Source organism: Sceloporus undulatus, chromosome 6 (genome assembly GCF_019175285.1).
Source record: "Sceloporus undulatus isolate JIND9_A2432 ecotype Alabama chromosome 6, SceUnd_v1.1, whole genome shotgun sequence".
NCBI classification, from domain to species: domain Eukaryota; kingdom Metazoa; phylum Chordata; class Lepidosauria; order Squamata; family Phrynosomatidae; genus Sceloporus; species Sceloporus undulatus.
In genome coordinates, this window is record NC_056527.1 from 88,340,568 (window position 1) to 88,365,455 (window position 24,888).

General features: G+C 40.8%; 2 protein-coding genes across 2 annotated transcripts in view; both read left to right on the forward strand.

The window, feature by feature from the left end:
* RARA (retinoic acid receptor alpha) overlaps nt 1-24,888 on the forward strand; it is a 938,446-nt gene that overhangs the window by 598,863 nt on the left and 314,695 nt on the right. The window lies entirely within an intron of this gene.
* RAPGEFL1 (Rap guanine nucleotide exchange factor like 1) overlaps nt 1-24,888 on the forward strand; it is a 73,669-nt gene that overhangs the window by 43,551 nt on the left and 5,230 nt on the right. The window contains exons 7-15 of the mRNA XM_042473630.1: nt 686-853; nt 1,840-1,937; nt 2,495-2,617; nt 3,927-4,105; nt 10,503-10,593; nt 15,605-15,655; nt 17,191-17,278; nt 18,063-18,127; nt 24,233-24,287. Coding sequence (XP_042329564.1) covers nt 686-853; nt 1,840-1,937; nt 2,495-2,617; nt 3,927-4,105; nt 10,503-10,593; nt 15,605-15,655; nt 17,191-17,278; nt 18,063-18,127; nt 24,233-24,287 — 918 coding nt within the window. The remainder of the gene's footprint in view (nt 1-685; nt 854-1,839; nt 1,938-2,494; nt 2,618-3,926; nt 4,106-10,502; nt 10,594-15,604; nt 15,656-17,190; nt 17,279-18,062; nt 18,128-24,232; nt 24,288-24,888) is intronic.

A 24,888-nucleotide genomic window follows, 5' to 3' on the forward strand; every position in this document is an offset into this window, starting at 1 on the left:
TGCTAAAATTTGACTTGGACTTTTTTTTTAAAAGCCATATACCATTTGTAATGTGTGCAAGTTGATAGATATCCAGCCAAAGAGAATGTGAGAGCTGACAGCCAAAGCCAGTGAGGTCTTTTCATGCTCTTGTGGATATCTGATTTGATGAGCAGAACATTCCTATTAATCTTGATGGGATAGTGTGATTGCGGTAGCTGTTTAAGGATGCTGGACCCTGACTGAGCAGAATTTTAGGGGCCATCTTCAGCTTTCAGGATCAGCTTCATTACTGGAAGACAATAATATTATTCTGCCAATTCCAGACCAGGGAGGTTCAGCATTCTCAGCAACCTTCTACCGCTGGAAGCTGGGCCACAACTTGGTAAAGTTATTTACCTGCATCTGTGAGGGAAGGCTATCACTTTTTGCTGGTAGAATGCAACACTGCCACAAGCCAGTTATTCAAGATATGTGATGAATCCTCAAAGGTTTAAGGATCAGTGGACCAGAGGAGTCTGAATTCCATCCCATTCCCCTCCATGTTACAGAATTATTTTGGCTTTTCTTCAAATTTCATTTGTTGACTTCCTGGCATGGTTGGATGCTGGGAGACACTGATAGCAGTTGATATGAATCAATCATTGTTGTCCCCACCTAACTAAAAATTCCAGCTTTTAGCCTTTTGGCCCTCTCTTTTTTCTAGTTTTCTGCCGTGTCTACATGCCCGACCACTCCTACGTCACAATCCGCAGCCGTCTCTCGGCCTCTGTGCAGGACATCCTCACCTCAGTGACAGAGAAGCTCCAGTATTCTGATGAACAACCTTCACGGGAGGAGGCTCTCCTCCTGGTGGCTGTAGCATCGTCAGGAGGTAACTATCTCACAGAGGCTTGGGTGAGGACAAATTAAGAGAAATCCTTTCTCTGCCTTCTGTTCCCTTTCTGCAACCCTGAGGCTTATAAAATGTCAACCTAAGAAAACAGAAGATCAGAGAATACTTTGCTCCCAGTACATTAAATCTTGTCAGAGAGACAGGGGAACAGCAATTTTGCATTGTTGTTGCTATTCTTAATTGGTTTGAAATGGCACTTGGGTTGCCATCTTTTTCATTGGCCCAAGGCCCTCAACTTCTAGCAGCAGCCTGACGTGCAAAAATGTAGCAGGTATAGCTTTTCTGAAGCTTGAAAGTTTTACTGGTTTTTCTTGGGTGAATAGCTTTGCTAGCCAAATTATTGTTGAACAAGTCGCTATTAAAAGAGCAAAGGCACAGGAAAAAGTGGCAACCCTACTTGGTGCTGACAAGGGGCTGCAGACATTTTAAGACTCAGACAATCTGGATTAATGAGAGTGCAGCAATTAATTAAAAGCACATCATGGACAATTAGTGCTCAATGTAATTGACATGTGCTTTCAGTATAAGAAGTTTGGGAAAGTCAAGTTTCTGCTGTTTGTTTTTCCTGTACTTGCATTGTAGGTTGTGGGGTAGGAGAGTGAGTGTATGTGTATGGAAGAGTTGTTCATTTTATGACTGGAAAGATCCTAAAATTAAGATCACAGCTACAAGCAGGACTATCCAGCCATCAGACTTCCAGCAAATCAGTTAGAATTCTCCAGGATGTTTGGATGAAGCAGACTAACATGAGCAACTGTTCTGAAACTTGCCTTACACAATCCAGACCACTTTCTGTAGCAGAAAATGATGGAGGGGGCTTGAGTGACAATTCTCTCAGAGACTCCTTAATTATGAAGCAAAAACTATAGACCAAAATCCTCCATTGAAAATATTTTTGGAAATTCATGCAAGGAGTCTGACAGCTCAGATCTTTCAATTAACTATTACTTTTTCCTGAATCCCAGAGAAGTCTGTGCTACAGCCAAATGAAGAGTGTGTTTTCACAACCTTGGGGATAAACAGCCATCTCTTTGCCTGTACTAAGGAATCTTTTCCATCACTGGTGAGTGAGTTCCTTTTTCTTGAGCTTTTAAAAGTTACTTTCTTTGTGAACCCTAACCCTAACCCTCCACTATCCCAGCCAGAATGGCCAATGGGATTCTGAGAACTTCAGTCCAAAAAGCAACTTTTCCAAGCTTTGGGATTTTTGCTTTTCTGTATTAGTCTCTTGGCTGGCAGAGCAGAAGCCTAGTTAAAGCTTCTGTAATTTGAATGCTGTGCCAGTCAATTCACTGGTACAGTATAAGCATTTGCATTTCCTGGTCACTTTTACACTACACAATTATAGCACTACACGTCCACTTTAATGGTTGTGGCTGCATCCTGGGGTTCAACTACAAACCCAATGATTCCATAGGATGGAAGTGGGATCATTGTGTTTTAATTGTGTAGTGTGAAAGAAAGGTTTCTTGCAGTTAAATGCATCCATGGATTAAGAATACTGCAATTACTAGAAACATCTTTTTTCTCCCCCTCAGCTCTATAAACACTTCTACCCTTTTCACTTCACATCATACTTTTACATTTTTCTCTTCCTAACAAATTTGGCCTGTTATCTAGGTTCCTCTCCCTGATGAAATTCAGGTGTCTCCAGGTGACACAGAGATTCATCGTGTTGAAGCTGAAGATGTGGCAAATCACCTCACAGCCTTCCATTGGGAATTATTCCGCTGTGTCCATGAGGTAAGAGAGCCTAAACTGTCTGGTAACTCTTGAGTGAAGAAGTGGGAACTGGGGTGGAAGTTTAGAGAGCTTTGTAGATTAGGAAAGAATGGAGAGAATTTAAGAACCAGATGTGTGATCTCCTTGAAGGTTCAACAGCTGGACTAAATGTTATTATCCAATCCCTGACTCAAGAGCATCATAATGGAAAAAATTGTTACAACTTGGAGTGAAGAGTCCTGTATTCAAATCTAGCTCAGACCAGAACAGGACAGCAGATTAGGCAGATTCAGGCAATTAGTTCAGGCAGCAGATGCTAGGAAGTGGTGGTGATAAATTGCAGCAACATGTTGGGTCTGGGTGCGCCAGGCAAACTGCTCTATATCCCTTAAGATGTCCCCAGATGCCGCGGAGGACACTATTCTCCCATTAGTGTCTAAGTAAGATTCATGTGTACGTTTGTGGAATGGGGACATGCCATTCTTTAACCAAGAGTTCATTTCAGTATACCTGTTCAGACACAGGAATTTTGGAATGTAGACTGTAATATGTGTCATTCTTGAACTTTTGAATCAGCTTTCAGAAGCAGAGAGAGATTTTGTCCAGTGGGCCTTGTCCTCATTTTTCACCTTCAGCTTACAGGTGGAGTCTCACTTGACTGAAAATTCCTCTATATATTTTTAAAATACCTCATTGTGGATTAAAAGATTAGTATAACAGGAGAAAAGACTAGGTTAGACTCTTTCTCCTTGTCATTTAGATTTCTATGTAAATGCAATTTTCTTCCTTGGTTGGAAGGAGCATTCAGTTAGAAGGACACTTGCCATTCTGTATAAGGCTGCTATACCATTAGTCAGAATGAGGCATCTGCCTCAGGCCAGAGACGTTGGGACGAGATTTCTAGCTGTTCCTTTTTCTTGGAAGAGAGAGTCTGCCAGTGTCCTCCTCTGTCCCCACTAAACTAGTCTGCTATCCTCAAACGTGGTGTAGAATCCTTTTTCAGCCTCAGTAAAGATGCATGATTCAACTGACAATCCAATCAGGTTCTGTATATATAGAATAGGGAAGAAGGTGACATGCACAGGCAGCAGAATATCCTGGAAAGCCCTGCTTGTGCATCCTGAAATAGTATATTCAAACACAGGTTTATCTTCTGAATGAGAACTAGACCTCTGTCTCAAAGAGCTGTGGCAATCGTTATTATCTATTAAATGGATTGATGGGCTTGTTGTTGTGGTTGTAAGGTAAGGAGGGGAGTCTCTTGTCTTCAGGCCAGGCATGGGGAGGTCATGCTGGTTACTGACTTTTCTTTCTTCCATCCAAATTTTAGCTGGAATTTGTGGACTATGTGTTCCATGGAGAACGAGGCCGGCGAGAGACAGCCAACCTGGAGTTGCTGCTTCAGCGGTGCAGTGAGGTTCAGCACTGGGTGGCCACTGAGGTGCTACTCTGCGAATCCGTGGGGAAGCGGGCCCACCTGCTCAAGAAGTTCATCAAGATTGCAGCAGTGTGAGTGTTGCATGTCATGGTTCCTTTCTGCTATATATCAGCTTCAACTCCTATGAAGATTTGGCCATTGGTGACTGCTTAAAGATGTATCTCTCTCCTAGTCATGTGAATTTAATTCAATCATCTGTAGTTTTTTTCTTTTTATATAATTTATTCTGCAATTTTCACTAATTTGGTCAGTTTTTGTTCCTTTCTTTAGTTATGGAAGTGATCACCATATATACTTGACTATACGTTGAGAAATTTATGCCCAAAAATTGACCCTAAAATCCTGGGTCAACTTACATATGGGTCAATACAGTAATACTGCTTAGAAATGTCCTGAAAGAACCTAAAACCTTCCCACAACTTATACATGAGATAGACTTGTACATGAGTATATACGGTAATGATCTTTGCAGAATGCTGGAGTCCTGACAGTAGAAGTCTCATTTCAGTTATGAGTTTGCTTTCTTAGTTTTGAGGGGGAACTATTCATGCATAAGGCCTAGAATGTTTTTTTATTAAAAATTCAGGAAGCTGAATTCTGCTTCAACTACTATATGTGGTCATTTTGTAAATTGTTTTGCTTCTACACAACATAATGCACAAAGCTTTGGCTTTATAACAGAGCAATCTCTTATCAGACAGTGAAAAAACTGTTACCAAGCTTTTGTAGTGATTCTAAATGTAAAAATGCACTCAGGGTTGTTATGGTTGTTGCTTTGCTGATTGGCCAGATGTGGGACTGGTTTTCTTTTCAGACAGAGACATCACTTGCAGTCACAAGTAGATAGCATTCATTTATTGAATTACCATCAGAGAAAGGAAACTCTAATTCATGAATGGGTAAAATGTAGTGCGTAGGTTACATTTCATTCCTGGACCCCACTTTTGCTGCCCTGAATCTTCCCACCACTCTTCCAAAGTTCCCCTCTGCTCCCTCCCAAAAAATTTCACTGTGGTTTTCATGACATTTTTCATCTGAAACTCTGTGGAGAGCTTCCAGAAAGATGCAGCTGGAAAGAATATACCCTTTCTGAAGATAATGTTGTCAGCAGAGAAAACTGTTGTTCAGTTTGGTGAGCTTGTTTCAATTGTGGGCTGTTAGATAAATGCAGGGAGAAGAGAATAATTGTTGCATTGTAAAAGTGAGACTGCAGTTCACTTTGCCTCCATCACTGCCCTTATGTTTAGGGTTGGCATAGTCTCTTCCTGATCTCCTCTAAAGCTACTATCGGTTTAGGGGTGCTACCTTACTAGCCACTTAGGTGGAATTGCAGTCCCTTGCTCACACACTTTATTTGTCTGAAGTCTCTGTAAAATGTCATTACCAGCCAACTGCATACCAATGCTTTCTGTGTTGTTCTCCTGTCATCTTTCAGACATAGGGTCTTTGTTTTACTTGAAAAATACAGTTCAGTATGTCCAGTGTATACTGGCAAAGAGCAGTTGAGGTTTGTCCCTTAAAATTCCCTTGTCGCTTGAAATAGAAGCTTTCTCCTCTGAAAAAAAGGGGGGGGGGATGGAGGAGGGAAGATTGCCTCTTACTGCTTTCTGTTCAGCAAAGGCTGCATTATTGATGCTATAATAATGAATTAACATTTTATCTGTCCTGTTTCTTGTCTGGGTGCATTAATTACTAGTTGACATTGTTCTTTCTCTTTCTCTTTATAGTAAAATGATCCTGATTTGCATTTAAAAGGGTAGAATGAGACAAGGCTAGTAACTCATTCATCTGCATGGAAAACAGGAACTGTTTAATTTAGAAGCAGTTAGAAACAGGAGCTGCAAAAAGAAAGCTTCTAATTAAATTTGCAAGTTAATTGTGCTGAACAGGACTTCTCAGCAAACATTGCAAAAGGGTCTTGACTGCAAGAATGACATTTATCATGTAGTAACAAGTGCCATATTAATATTATTGTTCTTTTGCTATTTATATTTCTGTCATGACTTTTTCCCAGTTCAGGACAACAGCAAGTTGAAAAGACACATTATTAAAATTTCACAAAATACAAAAGTTAAAACAAAATTAAACACAGATTAGAACATATATCATTACTCACACACCAGCAACAATTAGCAGGATCCAGTTCATTGCTTAGGTGAAGTGGGCCTTATGCAGTTACTCATCAAATACCTGTCAAAAGAGAATTCTGAAGCATATAGGAGCTTATGTACCTTGCAGAAAGAGAGGAAATTGCAAAACAAGTCATTGAAATTTACTTCATTTATATAATTTCTACGTATAATAGAATGCAGATTTTTGTGTGTAAGAATTTTACTTGGCCATGAAAAGAAAGTAGTTAGGATGCCAGTCAGACTTCTTTGGTGGGAGAGTTCCAGAGTCTGGAGGCTGCCACTGAAAAGGCCCTCTCTTATGTTTCCATCAGATGCACATTTGAGGGTGATGGGGCAGAGAGAAGGGCCTCCCCAACAGATCTCAAAACATGGCTAGTTTATAAGGGACAACACAATCTTCCAAATAACCTGGACCTGAGCCATATAGGGTACTATATGTCAAAAACAGCACTTTGAATTGTGCCCAGAAATGAGCCAGCAGCCAGCAAAACTGTTGCAATAAGGGAGTTGTGTGTTCCCTGCAGCCAGTCCTAGTTAATAGTTTGGCTGTAGCTCTTTGGACCAGTTGAAGTTTCCAAACACTGTTCAAAGGCAGCCCCTTGTAGAGTGTGTTACAGTAATCCAACTTAGATGTAGCTAAGGCATGTGTCACTGAAGCCAGATGTGACTCTCAAGGAACAGGCACAGCTGACACACATGCTTTAACTGTGCAAATCCATTCCCAGCCACCACTGAGCCTGAGCTTCCAGGCTCAGAGATGAATTCAGGATCACACCCAAGCTATGGGCTTGCATTTAAAGGGGGAGTGTAAACCCATCCAGAATAGACTGAATCCCTACTCACTGATCTGCCTTTCCACTCATCAGGAGCACCTCCATTTTGTCTGGTTTAAGTTTCCATTTGTTCACCCTCCTTCAATCCAGTAGGGAAGGTGTCAGTCTAATTTCTCTGGGAAGAGAATCTGTTACTGATGACAGGCACTGGTTTAGTACCAAAACAGTTTCCTTGGCTGGTGGTGGAAAGCAATAATATAGTTGGATGTCATCCGCATGCTGATGGCACAGAAACCCAAAACTCCAAATAACCACTCCCAGTAGTTTCCTGTATATGTTAAATAACATGCAGGATAGAACTGAGACCTGAAAGACCCTACAGGCCAACAACCAGGAGAATGAACAGGAGCCCCCCAGCACCACTTTCTGGCTGATGGTGTTGAAAGCTGCCAAGAGGTCCAGCAGAACCAACACAGACACACACTCCCTCCAGAAAGGTGACTAAATTAAAACCAAATTAAAATAGATCTAGATAAACTGTCTCATCCAGAAATCACTGGAGCTGGAAGGCCACCACATGTTCCAGGAACTTGTCTAAAAATGGGTTTAGAGACTGACTGATGATTCTCCAGAATGCTGGGATCCAATGAGAGCTTCCGTAGTAACGGTTTTATAATGGAACTTTTCCTTGTTTTAGGGAGACGTTAATCACTCCCTCTACCCACTCAGCCAGTTCTCCTCTAGCTTTTTTAATGAGCCAGGAAATAACATTTCCTGGATCTAAGGATCTAATGCAAGGATCGAAAACATGCAGTGGCTCTCATCTCTCCAAGAATCCTGCCCACATCCTGAGGTTGCACAAACTGAAAAGTATCCATTGTCATCAAACAAAGAGTGGCCAAAATTACACCCACTGGATCTGTATCAAGTACAGCATCCGAGTCAGAGTGGATCTGAGTGATTTTATCTGCAGAGCGCTGGACAAGTTTTTTGCAGCAGGCCATTGAATAGTCTGGATTTTCCTCTCTTGGGCCAGTGTGTAAAAAAATCAAACAACCCTGACCACATATGAAACCACTGCTTCTAACTGACTACAGAAGTGCAGTGTCTTAACAGTAATAAAGGGCTATATCCTGGAAGCAATTTAAGACTGATAGTGCAAGTATAGATTAATCAGTTAGATTGTTTCAAAGAAATACTAAGAAGTTTTCTTTCTTGGAATTAGACAGATAAAAAACATTTCGGTCCAAAACACACTACAGAAATAATCCAGTCTGAGACTGCTTTAACTACCCAGGCTCAGTGCCAGGGAATTCTGGGAAATGTAGTTTTGTGAGACATTTAGCCTTCTCTGTCAGAGAGCTGTGTTGCCACAATAAACTACAAATCCTAGGATTTCCTAGTACTGAACCAGGGCAGTTAAAGTGGTCTCAAACTGGATTATTTCTGCAATGTATTTTGGACCTTCCTTAGATTTGCTTAGGGGAGTGCTACACATCCCTGAAAGAGCAAACACTTTGTTATGGTATGCAGTCAGTGGCAGGGTAGTTATAATAAGCTTCTTCATGTTGAATGAGACTACCAAATTACAGAAAGTGGGGCTGAACCAAGAATTCTAAAGCATATAGGTGCTTAGGTACATTGCAGTAAGAGAGAAAATTGCAGAACAAGTCATCCAAATTTACTTAGTTTATATAATTTCTACATATAATAGAATGCATATTTTTGTGTGTAAGAATTTGATTTTTATTAGTTTTATAAGCAGAAAATGCACCTACACATGCATGTACTTATGGTGTATATGCAGAGGTGCACCATAATTCCTCAGGGCACCATTTATCCATTGGTGGAGTCTAATTACACTTGGAGGATGGTGGGAATAATAATCATATCAACATCAGTAGCAGTAATATAGATGGACTCTCAATCTCAAAGGCACTACAGGATTACATTTTTTTTAATAACAATATATCTGAAGACTTTCTTTCCAACTGTTTTTCAGTGCAAGATTTGAAAACACATTATGCTTTTATTAGTCCCCACATGGCTATATAGGCAATCACTTTGCTGTGTGGTTATAGATGGTATGTAATCAGCTTTTGGCCAGTTTTCAATTGTTTTGTGTATCTACACTGAAGTGTATGCTTTTCCAAAAGAAGAAAGCTGTTACAATGATGTTGCCCAAAGTTTTTATCAGCCAAATGGCCCTTCTATAAGGAAACTGCAAGTTTTTCTTGTCTGTCTTCCCTTTGCTCTACTCTTGTTTTCTCCAGCCATTGGAAATGCCTGTCTACATTTTCCCTGCATTTCAGTACACCTCCATCCTCATTCTCATCTTCATCCTGTGACTCCCTCAGCACTAACAGTTAGTGACGTTATAGTTTTGATACTATCACCCTGGCCAACTTGAATAACTCATGGCACCTGCATTCTTGCTTGGACTTCCTTTCCCGGATTGCTTTTTACACAAAAGGTGTGTATTAAGCTGTAGCAGAAAGGTTTGTGGCTGGAGTGGAATATGCTGAACAGCATAACTGTGACATGTTCTTGGAAACCAGTTGGAATAGGTTATGAACACTAATTATCCACGCTTGGATTATGACAGGGACAGAGATTCTGCAATGGCCCCTTAGTGGCATAGGGTGCCACAATTTGGCTACAATTGGTGGCACAGTGGTTAAATGCTGGTACTGCAAACATTCACAGCCACAAGGTTGTGTGTTCAATCTCAGGCAGGGCTCTAGGGTCCACTCAGCCTTGCATCCTTCCATAAGTTGCTAAAATGAGTACCCAGCTTGTTGGGGGCAATTGTCTGACACACTGTAAACTGCTTAGGGAGTGCTTAAATGCACTGATAAGTGGTATAGAAATGTACTTGCTATTGTTATTGCTATAAAATTAGTAATGATTCAGGAGCCAAAACTTGTGGATGTAATTAAAGACACTAGTACAGTAGTCTCCCCTTCTTTCTTCAGGCATTGCTAATTACAAGACATTTAGTTCCAAAATAAACTAGGGACCTTAGATGCTATAAACTGAATTAGAAAAATCTGTCAGAAAGCTTACAAATTCCTGGTCAACAAATGGTTGTCCTCAAATATAGGGACCTTGCTGTTGTCTGATGAAATTAGCTGCTGGCAAATCACTCCTTTCCCACGTCTGCATTGGCAGCAGGAAGCCAAACAATGGGCACTCATGGGTTTGCCAGTTGCCAAATATTGAATGCAGCCTGCATTCACTGGTCACACACTTGAAGCAGCAGATGGGAACAACGAATGAGGACAGAGTAAGGCAGCTTTTTTGACAAGTAGGATATAAGGCTGTGGTTTTCAAACACGTTTCACTGATAGCTCTTCCACCTCACTGCATTCCTGTAATGGAATAAAAGCTGAACTTGATTTCTGTCTTCCTTGTAGCTTTTGAAACATACAATGCTTCTGTTAGGCAAAAAGGCAGCAGCCTTCATGTGAAGCCTAGGAGTGGTGAAATTGGTGGCGGCTTTTCAAGCTTGAGCCTTCTTCTACCTTAGTTATTAACTATGCCCCTTTCTTGCCTTCTCACAGATGTAAACAGAACCAGGATATGTTAACATTCTACGCTGTGGTTATAGGGCTCAACAATGCACCTGTCAGTCGCTTGCGTCTCACCTGGGAGGTAAGAATATGAAGATGGAAAGATCCTAATCTATTGGTATATGTCTGTGAGGGGTATTGCTGTGTGTAATCTCTACCAGAGTTTACATGGTTCCTTTTGGACTATAGTTTACCAGAGTCCCCCAGCCAGCATGCCAGTAGTTGTGTTGTCTGGAGGGATCTTGAGAGATGTTCAAAAATTAATTTTCCAGTCCAAATTTTAAAACCGAGAAACATCTAGTTCTACAGTCTTGCAAAGGCTCTTCTCCCAAGGATTTACAAATGTCTGTATTTGTTTTTAAAGCTGTATCTTGCCAAGTTGTCTAACAGTAAGCCCTGCGGCAGGAAGCAGATATAATAATTATAATAAAAATGATGCAAGGAAAAACAAAACAAAACTAATTTTGAGAAAACAAACCAAGGAAACCACATGACATCCCAACTGCTACTCTCAAGAACCTGCAAGACCAGCTTCTCTGGGCAATGACTTCCAGAACCACCACAGAAAAAGCTCAGCTCCTTATCACCATTCATCCTGCTTTAGATGGTTACATCATCCAAACCAGAGTCTCCTCTGAAGGTTCTAAATCCAAGAGAGTATGTCCCATTGAATTCAGTGGCATTTGCCTCTGAGTAAATCTTTTTAGATATTAATATACAGGTTGAGTTTTGAATTGCTTTCCCCCCTGTGCTCCGTCTTTGAGTTTTATTTTTAAAAATTTGGGTGAACATGACAAAAGATGGTAAAGGATAAATGTCTGAGGGTATCAAGATTTTTCCATCTTTGTTTTATAAACTAGAAGCATCCTGCTTTAAAATACAAGAAGTTGAGACCTGTTGGTAATGAGAGGTATTAAAACTAGCTGCTAAGGATGGAGTGATCTATACAGAAGGAGAATTAGCCTCTGAGGGAGGTGTCAGGAGATTTCAGTTGACGTTTAAATCTTTTTTGAGACTGAAATCTGCAGTCCTTGCATGTCGTGTAGCCAGGTCTGAAACTGTAATATATCCTTAGTTCTCATTGGATCTACTTGTTTGTTATCTGGTTACAAATGGAGAAGGTCTGGTGGAAAATAGGGAGGAGCTACATATAGGTTCAAAACATACCTAAATATTTGTTTGCAGTTTGGGATGACTTCTGTGTAAAATCCACACACTGTATTTTTGCACAGAAAATGACATTTACCTAGACATTTTCATCTATGTTAATGTATCAAGGAGTTAATAGTTTGCTTCAAGTTTATGTTATCCATCATGTTTACCACTTGTGGTTTATTTTATTGCTCTTTTATGCCTGCACACTAGCTGAATCTAGTATGATGAAAGGTGATCTATCCATATTTTAAATAAACGACATCATCATTGTGGACAGGCTGTTGAGATTTTTAAATTCTATCATTTCTTTAATAGAAAGAATCCTATTTACAGGTGCAGCCCAGTTAATTGCTTATAAACAATTGCTGATAAATAGCCTCTTAATGGTACTTTAAACATCCTCTGCAATGCTTACACATCAGTGCTACACCTGTCTTTTCAGAAGTAAGTCCTACTGAATTTGTTGTGCTTTATTCCCAAGTGAGAGTGCAGTTATAACTACCCCCTTTAAACTGCTCTCTTATTTGGTAGGGCTTATTGTCAGTACTGTTCCTGTGATAGGAAGATGTTAACAATCAATTTCCTTCTATTATTTTGCTTAATAAAAATTATAAAGAAAATAATCAAATGAAATCAATATTTAAAGCCACTCCTAAGAAAAAAATTATTACTAAGGGGCAAGTAAGGCTGCATCTGGACTGCAGAATTAATGCAGTTTTACACTGCATTAAATGCCATGGCTCAATGCTATGGAAATCAGGGATCTGTAGATCTATGAAATATTTAGCCTTCTCTGTCAAAGAGCGCTGGTACCATAACAAATTACAGTCGGAGCTTCGTATCTGCAGGGGATCCATTCTGGACACACATACACCACAGATACAAAGAAATGTGGGACCTTAAATGCCATTGTTTTTAATGGCAATGTGACATGTGGCCACACCAGTAGCTGTGTGCACACACTACCATTGGGGACAATGGGGCTTGCCATCCATGGATGCTTAAATCCACAGATGGCAAGCCTGTGGATAGCAAGGCCCCACTGTACAAATCCTAGGATTCCATAGGATGGAGCAATGACAGTTAAAGCGGTATCAAACTGTATTAATTTGATAGTGTGGCAGCAGCTCCGAAGAGGCTCTTCATTACTAAGGTCCCAGCCATGCTCAACAAGAAGCAATAAAACTGGCCAAACCCTGCAAACAGAAAGCTTTCAATTATCCTTGAGATAGACCATGGCTAAATGAGATTTTCTTTTGAGTAAACACTGCAGAAAACTGTTGCCTAAAAGGAAAGACATCGGCAGATAATGTAGCACCTTATTAATGGCTGTGTGAAATACAGATGCAAAGAATACTTGTACATTTTCTTGTCTTCAGTTGAAAGGGGTGTCTCAATACTTAAGATACTTTATCAAGAAAATGACCAACCACATAGGATTTTTCCCATTTTTAGATTAATAGTTTTTATGTGAAAAATTTGTTTGTACAAAAAAATTGGGGTTTGTGTGTGTGCAAAAAAACGTTTTTGGCAATAAAAAGTATACAATATAGAATCCATTGTAAACTGCAACAAGCAAGGATATGCAATAGTCTGACAGCTCTGATATTAGTGTGCATGTTGGATTTACTTTTCCAGAACTTGTTGATACATTTTTCTGTCTGGCATATAAACAAATATATATGCACATACTTGTTCTGTCTTTCTCTTTTGTGTCTTTCAGTCTCTTATATCCACCCACACTTCTTCGTTCACTCTGTGCTTTCAGTCCTTATGTAATAGCCATATTTCTTGCTTATCAGGAATTGTGGATGCATGTATTTTGTCAAAACCTTCCCCCCCCTACATTTGTTGTGCTCCTCCCTATAATTTCACATAATCTCTTCCATCAAACTGGGTCATCACTGTACAGGGAGATAAACAAGAAGCATCCCAGCTTCTGGAAGCAACAAGATTCTCTCAGGGATGATCCCAGTGGTGGGTTCATGGCAAGGACTCAGGCTGTGGTGCTCTGCCTTTTGCTTGGTGCATTATGCTGGCTGTGTTTCACCTTGGATTTAGTTGGCACTTGGTGCTCAGAGGCCAACATACTAAAGAGACCTCTCTTCTTGTATATCTTCACAAGCTCAATCACATGAAGCCTGGGATAGACCATTGCTAAATAAGATTTTCTTTTGAGTAAACACTGCAGAAAACTGTGAAGTCAAAGGCTTTCATAGCCGGCATGCATAGGTTTTTTGTGGGTTTTTCGGGCTATATGGCCATGTTCTATAAGACTTTATTCCTGACGTTTCGCCAGCATCTGTGGCTGGCATCTTCAGAGAATGCCAACCTGGAAGCGTTATGCTAACCTTCAGAGAATGCTAACCTGCAGAAAACGGTTGGCTAAAAGGAAAGACATTAGCAGATAATGTACCACTATATTAATATACTTGTACATTTTCTTGTCTTCAGTTGAAAGGGCAGCTGCTTTGCTTCTGGACATGATTTTATGGTGCTGGTTGTGCCTGTTTCAGCTTCACTTTGTTTGCCAATGTGGTCCTAGTGGTTTGAAAAGCAAACCTGGACTTTGCCATTTTATATAAGGGACCCCATTTTCCAATGCCATTGTATTGAATGGGACTTAAGCATCCGTGGATTTTGGTGTCCACAGGGGGGGGGCCTGGAACCAAACCCCAGCAGATACCAAGGGCCCACTATAAAATGTCAAAATCAAGGCTTGTTTTTGGAATTTAAAAAAAATATATTTTCAATCCATGGATGGTTGAATCCATAAAAATCCGTGGATATGGAAGAAAAGCCATAATTTGTATACCAAAGCTAGGGACTCTGGCATCCGGCTGATATTAGAAGAAGAGTGCTGGATTCAGGGGATCTTGTCAGGTCCAGCAAAGCAATCTTAATGTTCTTCTAGATTTGTAGTCATATTGATTTAATTGCTGTGCTTTAAAAATACCTTTGCATTTTCATAAGCCGCATTGGGTACTTCATAAAATGTAAAAGAAGTATGGAAAAGGTTAAAGAAAATTAAATGTCACAATAGTTCAAAGCACATTTTAGGATGAAACCATCTGGGGGTTTCTTTTCTATATGAAATGAACATGCCACACCTTTGGGCATTGAGGGCAGTGCCTGTTGTCAGGTGAGTCATTGCATAAGTGATCTCTCTCCCAAAGAAGCTGCACATCTGGACTAGTTAAACACCAACATCTCAGATGACTCAGTCCAGGAAACAAATCCTGTTTGGTGTCGTTTGCTCAGTTGGTTCATCCATCCCAAAACGAACAAGGAGGTTACCACAGGGCAATGGGAGATGCTCTTGTTAAACTGGTTAAACCATAAACTATTGCTAAATGGGTTATATTGATAAACACATGGAAGTGTACAGTATATACTCTGACACCCCAGGCCATATTGTCTTAATCTGCTGGTGCCATGGGTATCTAACTGCCCACATCCAGGGCCCTTGCACACTATGTGCTTATTGCACTGATACTACTATAGCTACCATAATAAATAATAATAAAACTTTTATTTGTACACCGCTTTTTGTAATAAAACAATCAAAGTGGCTAACATAATTAAAACATCCTACATGCAATACTTAATATAATATTACAATATCCCCCTCCCAAAAATGGAATTAAAGGCATTACAATTAAAATTAATTTAAAATAAGCTATTAATAACAACATTAACAATTAATAGCAGCATAAACAGTGGGCAGAGCAGTAAAGGTACAAACCTGTATTTTGCACAAAGGACAATTGGGACCCCTCTGTCCACTTAGAATAACCCATGTAAATCATATAGGAGTAGCCAGGCTGAATAAGATGTACTGAGTTTTGTTCAGTTGTGAAGCCCATTCTTGTCGTTTTGGATATCTCTTTCTCCCTCCCTCCGTCTCTGAATTTTCTCTTTCTCTCTTCTTTTTCCAGAAACTTCCAGGGAAATTTAAGAACCTGTTCCGGAAATTTGAGAACCTAACGGTGAGCCATTCAGAAAAGGGTTGGTGTTGAGTGATGCTTTAGAAGAAGACTTGTGAGCTAGAAATTGCACAGTTCAAGTATCAGTTCAGCCATGAACCTTCTGTCTAGCCTTAGTTTCTCCTCTTACACTGTGTCTGCACTGTGGAAATAACCCAGTGTGACTCCACTTTACCTGCTGTGGCTCAGTGCTAGGGAATTCTGGGAATTGTAGTTTTGTGAGACATTTAGCCTTCTCTGTCAGAGAGCTCTGGAGTCTCCAAAACTACAATTCCCAGAATTCCATAAGATGGAGGGAATAGCCAAAGTGTCTTTGATTTTGTGTCCTGTATCTCTTGTTGCCAACCCAGATGGAAAATATGGAGCAAAATGTTGATTGTTTTGCTCTTGGACATCTTTAGGAGTGGTGTTTTTGTCAAAAATACAGTGCAGTAAGCCATTCCAAGGAAAGCCAGTGTGTCATAGTGGTTTGAGTGTTGGGCTACAACTCTGGAGACTGGGGTTCGATTCCCAGCTTGGCCATGAAACCACTGGGTGAACTTGGACAATGACCAACCTCCTCTGAACAAATCTTGCCAAGATAACCCTGGAGTTTATCACACGGGAGGAATTTCTCTTAATTTTGAATGAAAAGAAAGGAGGCCCAGAACGCATTTTCTAGTTCAGCGAATTTACGTAAATTCGAATTGCGTTCTAACTGACTTCCCGTTGCCTGAAAATAGCTTGCCATTGCCTGAAATTGCATGTGGTAGTCTATCATGCAGTAACGTTAAACCCCATGATTGCGTTCAGATTGCCATTGGATTACACTTCCAATTTCCCTTCTCTGATAAACTCCTCAGTGTTAGGGTCATCATAAGTTGGAAACAACTTGAAGGCACATAACAACAATGATAATCCATTCTGAAAGCCCAAAGTATTACAATAGAAGTGGACTTCCTAACCTCTTCTGATGGATAATGGAACAGCTCCTCCCCGCTGCATATTTCTTGTACTTTAGGTCTTGGTGTGGCTTGTGGGTGAAAAATTGGCCCCTGGCCTGTTGCTGGCCTGGAATATTATCCCAAATTGTCTACAAAATGCAGAGATTTCTCTACAGACAAGCTTGTATGAAAGTGTCTCCTGATGCCAAGAATGTGTTGTTGTTGCCACCATTGTCATCATTTGCCACTGCCACTGTTACCACCCTGATAAATTAACTAGTCAAAAAGATGGTCTTTCATCCTGAGGTCCCAGGTCACAGATAACAGAACAGTGCATCCTCCTTTTCATTCTGCTTCCTGTCATTTTGCTTAGCAAAAACTTTATGTGTGTTTATCCATCTGAAAATAGGGAAGACCTTGAACATCCAGAGTTTTATCAGGTGTTTCTCGTGGATTTTTAGAATTAACAAAATTTTAAAACCTAACTTCAGCAATATCTACTAACAGGGTTATTTCTACAGTATTATGGCTCCAGCCATGCTTCAGGAACAGTTAATTCCCTGTCTTTCTGCAAACCAGAAACCATGATGCCTTTTTCTTCTTTTCATGTTGCAGGACCCTTGCCGGAATCATAAAAGCTACCGAGAAGTTCTCTCTAGGATGAAACCTCCAATAATCCCCTTTGTGCCCCTCATCTTAAAAGGTGAGTGACAACTGCTGTGTCACTTGCTGCTTTTTTGGAATCAGCATTTATGGGAAAGTGTGACTTGGTTATACCAGTGTGGCCCCAATTTTAAACTAGGGGCATTTGAAATAATAAAGTACCTATCAATAAAAGTGAATCCCCAGTTTTTCATTGCACTTTAGTGCAGTCTTAACCAGCCAGATGGGTTGGACTGCATCTCCCAGCATCTTTGGGAACACAGCTCAAAACAATTTCTACTGATGAAGGGCTAGGAGCTATGTAGGCTTGATTCTCAACAATTGTGAATTAGGGGATAGCTGTGGACCACATGTGAAATGCAGCTGTCAACACATTCCTTAACTTTTCTTATATGCAAGAATGTTTTGCACTTACTCATGTGGGAAAGATAAATCAGGGACATTGTTATGATGAAAATAAAATGGGTCCTGATACCCTTGGACCCAGTTCTCACTGTATGGGATTGTGTGTTCACTTTATCAATCCCATCCCCTGGATCCTTGCAATATATGAGATAGATAGATAGATAGATAGATAATTCCATCATAAAATCAGATATCTAGCTGATATCAGCAGTAATAATAGGTGCCTCTGAGCATGTTCAGAATTCTTTCTTTCATACCATCATTTGATTACAACAAATCATTCTATCCTCAGCAACTGGGAAGAGAGGGAATAGGCTTCAAGTTTGCATGGTTTAAAAGTTAGAACTCAGCAATTCCTCCCAGTCCTCCTCTTTCTTGGCTCACTTTCCCCTCTTTTTCCTCTTCTCTAACTCTCTCAGATCTGACGTTTTTGCATGAAGCTAGCAAAACCTTGGTGGACGGACTGGTCAATCTAGAGAAGCTGGTAAGGACATAACACCACCACCCCTATCCTTCTCCCTCCATCCTAGCATGTACTGTGATTTGTAGAAGGAATAACATTCTTTCTTTCAAAGTCTATACAACAGGAGTAATAAATTTACAGAATTCAGATTATTCTAAAGAATTCCCCAGAATGGAAAGTTGCTCATGAGCAAGAAAGCAGGATTTAGTGTCTGGCAAATCTCAAATGTACTGTGTGCATGATAATGACTACCAAAATGAGGGATGGGAGAAAGCAAGGAACATGTCTAATCCATCTGTTGTAGAAAGTTGACGCTTGCCCTCAAAGGTGGACTGAAGGATCAAAGGGCAGATTTCCCCTACAGCTGTGCTACTCGCAGTGGTAGTCACTGGAACTGGCCCCTGGAGATTTTCCAGCAATGAGAGAAACAATTGTAACTAGTAAGGCAAAAAAAATATGGTGCCAATCCCTGGCACACTGGGAAAAAAATAAACAACCATTCCACACATCAGACAGTCTGAGTAGCACTGCCCTACAGTACTAGACATAGCTCACCATTTTATTAAGACTGATGAATAGAGAAGGCAATCAAAGATAGGCTGTGCTGTAAAATGTTGCTACCAGTCTTGCCGACATCTCTTTCTCTCCGTAATGAAAATGACAATGTGGAATAATTGTGCCATTTTTAAAAGGCACAAATAAGATATTTTTATGCAGCATAGTACCTACTTCTGTTTCCAACTGGTGATAGATTTGTTGGTGGTGAGTATTTTCCACCATTACCAGCAAAACTGTTTCTGTAAAGATGTAAAATTGACTCCATAATTTCAAGGGTCTTGTTTTTACATTGGATCTGAGATGAAATAGAGGCTCGGTTGGTGGATACACGACAGGGATCTCTATGTAGTAGCACCCCATTTCTTTAAAGTAGGGATGGCTGCTCTGGCTGTCTCAACTATCATTGGTTTTAAAACTGTTTTTGAATATATGTTTCCGTCTGTTTTTAAATGTTTGTACTTGTATATTTAACGTTTTAATTTTTAAAATATGTTGTATATCAGCCCAGGGGGACTATGAGGCAAAAGACAAAAGCTTTAAATAAATACATTAAATAAATTTAAGTTAAAGAAACAAAATAAAATCAGCTGATTCTGTTGATGCCTTGCACCTACCCAGGCCAGTCTAGAACATTTCTGTGTAGTTGCAAAGGAGATGGTAGATTTTACCTGCAGATTTTATTTAGAAGGTTTGTAGGATCATATAACCCAGAAGCCATAAGATTTTTCCCTTCAGTGTCATTTGTGTGGGTGAGTCTCTGAATTTTCCTTAGAAGCCAAAATGACTAGACAGAGATTATTGTATTTGACATGAGATGATGTGAAACATTAGAAAAGACAGTAATGCTTGGTAAGATAGAAGGCAATAGGAAAAAAGGAAGAATGCATTACAGGTGGAGTAGACTGAGTCATGGAAGCGATGGGCCTGAGTTCACAAGACTTGAGCAGTGCTATTAATAACAAGATGTCTGGGAGGTCTCTAATTCATAGGATCATCATGAATCAAAGCTGATTTGGTGGTAATTAACAACAACAGATGTGTGTGGATCATTTCACCAAATTCATTCAGGACAAGAGTAAATATCACCATTACCTATAGTTGCTGTTATACAGCTTTGTTAGGAGCAATTACAGCAGTTGTACATGGCCGTCGTTTTACAGTCTCCACAATGTCTGGGCCTAGTGTCTTTCTAGGACATTGTACATGTGTGGTGGAGTCAGGTGGAGAGTGAGAGGAATATATTAAGAGAAAATTATGAAGAATGATCTTGACATAAGAGGGGGGAAATCTGCACATATTCCGCCCGCAGCACCACTCCAAATACATTCTGAGAGATTTGGGTTCAAAACCAGAAGAGTGAGGATTTGTAGTAACTTGCAATCTGGCATCTTTGAAAAGACCTTCCTGAGATTCACAGCTCTCCAAGCAAAAACAAAAAGAATATAGCACCAATTGTACCAGCAATAGGTTGGTCTCCCCTCTCTCCTACCAACAAGGGTTTTCCCCTGTAAATAGCAAAAGCTGCAAATATGGAATCTGGACTTGTAGTTTATCTGTTCCAGATCCAGAGAACAATAGATTGAGCTGGAGCACTAAGTGCAGAATGTGGAAGATATTTGCCTTATGTAGAAGGCCAGACTTGTAGTGTATCTTTTCCAGACCCAGATCCTTGAAAACAATAGATTGAGCTGGGGCCTGAAGTGCAGAATGTGGAAGATATTTCCCTTATGGTGAGGAAAAAGGCAGAAGGCCAGTCTCTTAGTATTTGGGGCAGTCCAGTGGCTCTACCGTCTGCTGATTAAAGAGGTCAGTGCTGCTCACTGTTGTTCTCCTCAGCATCTGAAAACCAAACAAAGCATGCAGGGCTGGCCTGACACATTTGCTGCTCGAGGCATGGACAAAATGGCATGCCCTCTCCTTCAGCTGGTATATTTTACTTCAGTACTGGCAGTGATACAGTGCATCTCAGAGAATGATGTTAGCTGAAGGGTGCAGGGCAGACAGTGTAGCATGCACAGCTGTGTTCACCATCACCTTAGTGGTGCTCCCCATTCCTGCCGTCTGCTGCCTGAAATGCAGCCACCTTACTTTGCTTAATGAAAAGCCTGGTTCTGTCAACATGATGAGAGCAAGGTTGCCAGATCCTGGGCCCTGAGATTTAGGGCCAAAATCTGAGATTTAGGGACAGTATCACATGGAGTAGCCCGTGGTGGTTTCATTAACTGTGATACCTTATGTATCAACTATGTTTGCACACTGCATGCCATTCAAATCAAAAGGATGGGGTACAACAAAGGGGATACGCATACATAAACTCACATAGCACTAAGACTTTTCAAGACAGCACTCTCATTCAGAGATTCTTCATCCCTTGTCCTGAGGACCAGAGAAGAGGCTCTAGGCCCTGAGGTTGGGGAACTGTAGGAGGGTGAGAAGGGACCAGAGTTGTTTTGTAAAAGGTCGATAGGTGCTATGCAAAGGGGGGAAATCAGCTGAAACTATTGTGAGAATTCCTGTTTAAAGAAAAAAACTGCTCCCATAAAATCACACACAAACTCTAACCTACCACAAGGAGAGATAAAAACGAACCATACAAGTACAGTAGGCCCTTGGTATCTCCTAGGGTTTGGTTCCAAGACTTTTCGTGGATACCAAAATCCGTGGATGCTCAAGGTCCATTATATACAATGGCATAATAAAATGGCTTCCCTTATATAAAATGTGGAAGCCAAGATGGCAAAGCTGAGGCTGTTGCACTTTGAGCACATCATGAGAAGGGAGGACACTGGAAAAAAACAATAATGCTAGGAAAAGTGGAGAGAAATAGAAAGAGAGGAAGGCCGTGTGCTAGATGGATGGACTCTATTAAGGAGGTCACAGGTATGAGTTTACAGGACCTAAGCAGAGCAGTGGAGGGCAGGGAGTCTTGGAGATGTCTCATCCATAGGGTCACCATGAGTCAAGATCAACTCGAGGGCAGTTAACAACAACAACAACAATATAAAATGGCAAAATCAAGGTTTGCTTTTAGAAATATATATTATTTTTAAAAATATTTTAATACGGAGGGCTGACTATATATTGTTTCACTACATGGACAGATGCCTTTCACCCCACCCATGAAGAAGGAGACTTCCCCAGCACCATTAGCATCACTAGGGGAGTGTGACCCACACCGGATGACACCCTAGAAGAGGGGTGACGCCCGGTTGCCCTCCTTCCACTATGGAGTGAGAAGGGCTGAGTGAGCCCCTCCTGACTTTCCTGGGGTGCCACCAGTCTCCTCATGAGGAGGCCAATGCCACAGCAGCGAAAGAGAGGGTTGAGTGAGCCCTTTGGTCCACCCTCCTTGCAGCCCCCCACACACCAGGCTGGGGATGCCCACTGACCACCACCACTTGGCCCAATCTCCTTTCACCTGCTCTCAAGAAGGGTGTATGCACACTGAGATGCAAAGAGTCATCAACATGATTTTTATCCCTTTCTGTGTATCTGTGGAGTAGCACCCACGGTTAGCTTTCACATCAAGCCCCACCAGGCAAACACCAGACTTTTCTGAGAGTGTGAGCGCTCAGGTGGTCTTTCTGCATCTCCCATCGCCATCTCCTTGTCCCCCATCCTCCCTCTGCTCTCAGGGGATTAGCTAGCAGTTGGTCCTCTGTATGGTTTCTAGCCCAGTGGGATACTAGGGCTGCCATGGCAACAGCTTCACAGAAGCTCCTCCAAATCTCCTTGTCAAGATGCAACGCCTCTGTGTGTGTCTGTGTGTGAGAGAGAGATGTGCGCGGGAGTTGTCCCAGATTTTTCTGGCCCCCAGGGAGGAGGGAAACGCATAGTGGGGGCAGAAAAATGAAGCCACATCATTGTCAGTTAAGCCCTAATTTCCCTCCCGACCGTACCTCATCTAAATGTACTTTGTGTGTGAAATATAGAATTATTCATATGTTGAGCATTTGTGTCAACCAATTAAAAAAATAACACCAGTCCTGCAATTATTAGTGTATAATGTATGCTAAACAAGCATATTGGTACAAAAATGCTTACAGCGCAGAATGTGAAATTTTGCCTCTGTCCCCTTTGAATCTGCATTTTGGTGCTTTTCATGGTATCTGGGTGGGGTACGATTTCTGCTAAAGAACAGCGTAATGATAGCATCAGACAGCAGGGATGTACTTATAAAAACCACCAACCATCTAAAGAGAGGCATTCCAAAATGATGCCTGCTGGGAGAGATGTGGGTTTCATCTCAAAAACCTGACTTCTGTGCGTATTTTTTCATTGGTGCACATTGGTGCCATTTCAGTCGCTTAATTAATTGAATTTGCTGGCTATTTGCCATAATAAATGAAATAAATAAATAAATAAATAAAACATGCTTAATTTAGAAAGGGTTTTTTGTTTTTTGTAACGGAGTGACATATCCGTTCACTTCCTCGCCTTTTTTGCCCAGCACTCTTAACAAAACCTTGGTATTGACCTTCAAGAAATCCTGACAGCCAGGCTTCTTAAATTTGCTTCTCAGAATTTGGCATTAGAGAGAACTGTGTGTTGAAGCGATAATGGCATGAAATAAGGAGGTCTAGAGTTCCCTCTAGTGGTTCATAGCTGGAAAGAAGATAGAGAACATCTTGCTGCAGACAGTGAAAATAATGTGGATTGAATCTGGGTTGAATCTGGGAGGATCATTCAGATGTCTTCTTTTTAGTGTGAATCATCTCACTCAGGCATTCTGGGTTTGTTGTTTACACTATGGAACCTCATCAATGCACATCTCTGCAAGGTCCATTCCTCACAAACGCAAGCATTCAAATAAAGATGAAGTTAATTATGAGAATGCATTTGGAACAAGTTCAAAGCATGCAGAGTTTTATCTCAGGTCTATTTGGGTCTATTCACATTGGAAAACTGGGGGGGGGGGGGCAGGAGCCTATATTGGCTATACCACATTAAGTGGGATTTTGGCAATCTCCCCCCAACGTAATTTGGTGCATTCAGGATACGTGTGAACAACAGAGATTCAACCTGGATTCATCCTGGATAATTTTCATCATTTTAATCACCCTTTTGTTGTTCAGATGCATTTTGAATGCATCTGATTAAGTTTGGAGTGGGTGGGAGCTTCCAAACCCGCCAACTTAACTCAAGTTAATCAATATTGGAGGTTTTTTTTTTAAGTTTTAAGAAAAGATTTGCATCATTGGCAGTGGGAATAACCGATGTAAATAGACCCGGGACAAACCTGGATAAAACTCTGTATGCCTTGAATGTGTTTTTAATTAATTTACATTGATTCCTTCTTTATTCAGGTGCTGGCACATGTGAGCTTTGGAACTTGCAGAGATGTACATAGATGTACATAAATATGCATAGATTTAAAATTGCATTGGTAGATTTTAATTGCATTCCTTCTGTGAGCTGTTTTGGGTCCTACTCTGGGAGAAAAGTGCCATATCAAATAAATGAATAACAATGCTGTTTCCCAATTAATCTTTTAAGGTAAGGCATATATAATAATAAAATGCTCTCACTACCCCAACTCCTCTCTCTCTCTCTCTCTCTCTCTCATAGCACTCAGTAGCAGAGAAAGTTCGGACAATCAGGAAATGCCGGAGCCGGCCTCTCTGTAAGTATTAGTTGCCTAAATTAGACTGCACCGGGGGACAAATGCAGTAACTGCTACTACAACTACTGTATTTTTAATCTGTGCTTAATACTCACTGCATCCTGGGTTGTATGAGGAATGAGCAAGTCCTTGCTCAGAGAGCTTACAATTTGCATTAATATGCAGTAGACAAGCAAATCAAAAGTGAAGAGAAGATCCCAGGAACTAGTCGGGTTGTGGGAAGATTTCATCTGACACTGAAACCCACATCTTTTTTTTAAATCCATCTTTGCAGCATTGAACTTTAGACACTTGCTTTTCCTTTAAAAATGAATGCAGATTTTCTCAAGGTTGTGCACCTTACTCTATTTTCCACACTTGAGAAGTGCAGGCATGGATGTGCAAAATAGATAAAAGTCTGACCAAACTCCCCTATCTTGCATTATGTAGCACAAGGAGCCCTATTGGGCAACAGACTGGAGAAGACTAGAAGGATAGCAAGTTCTTAGTTATTTACCATAACTGAGGGGCTGGACAGATTGGGAGAAAGAGGCGGCGAGACACTGTCCCTTTCTGCCCTGGATGGAGACCGCAGCAACCAAACTTTATGTGCTCTGGGCAG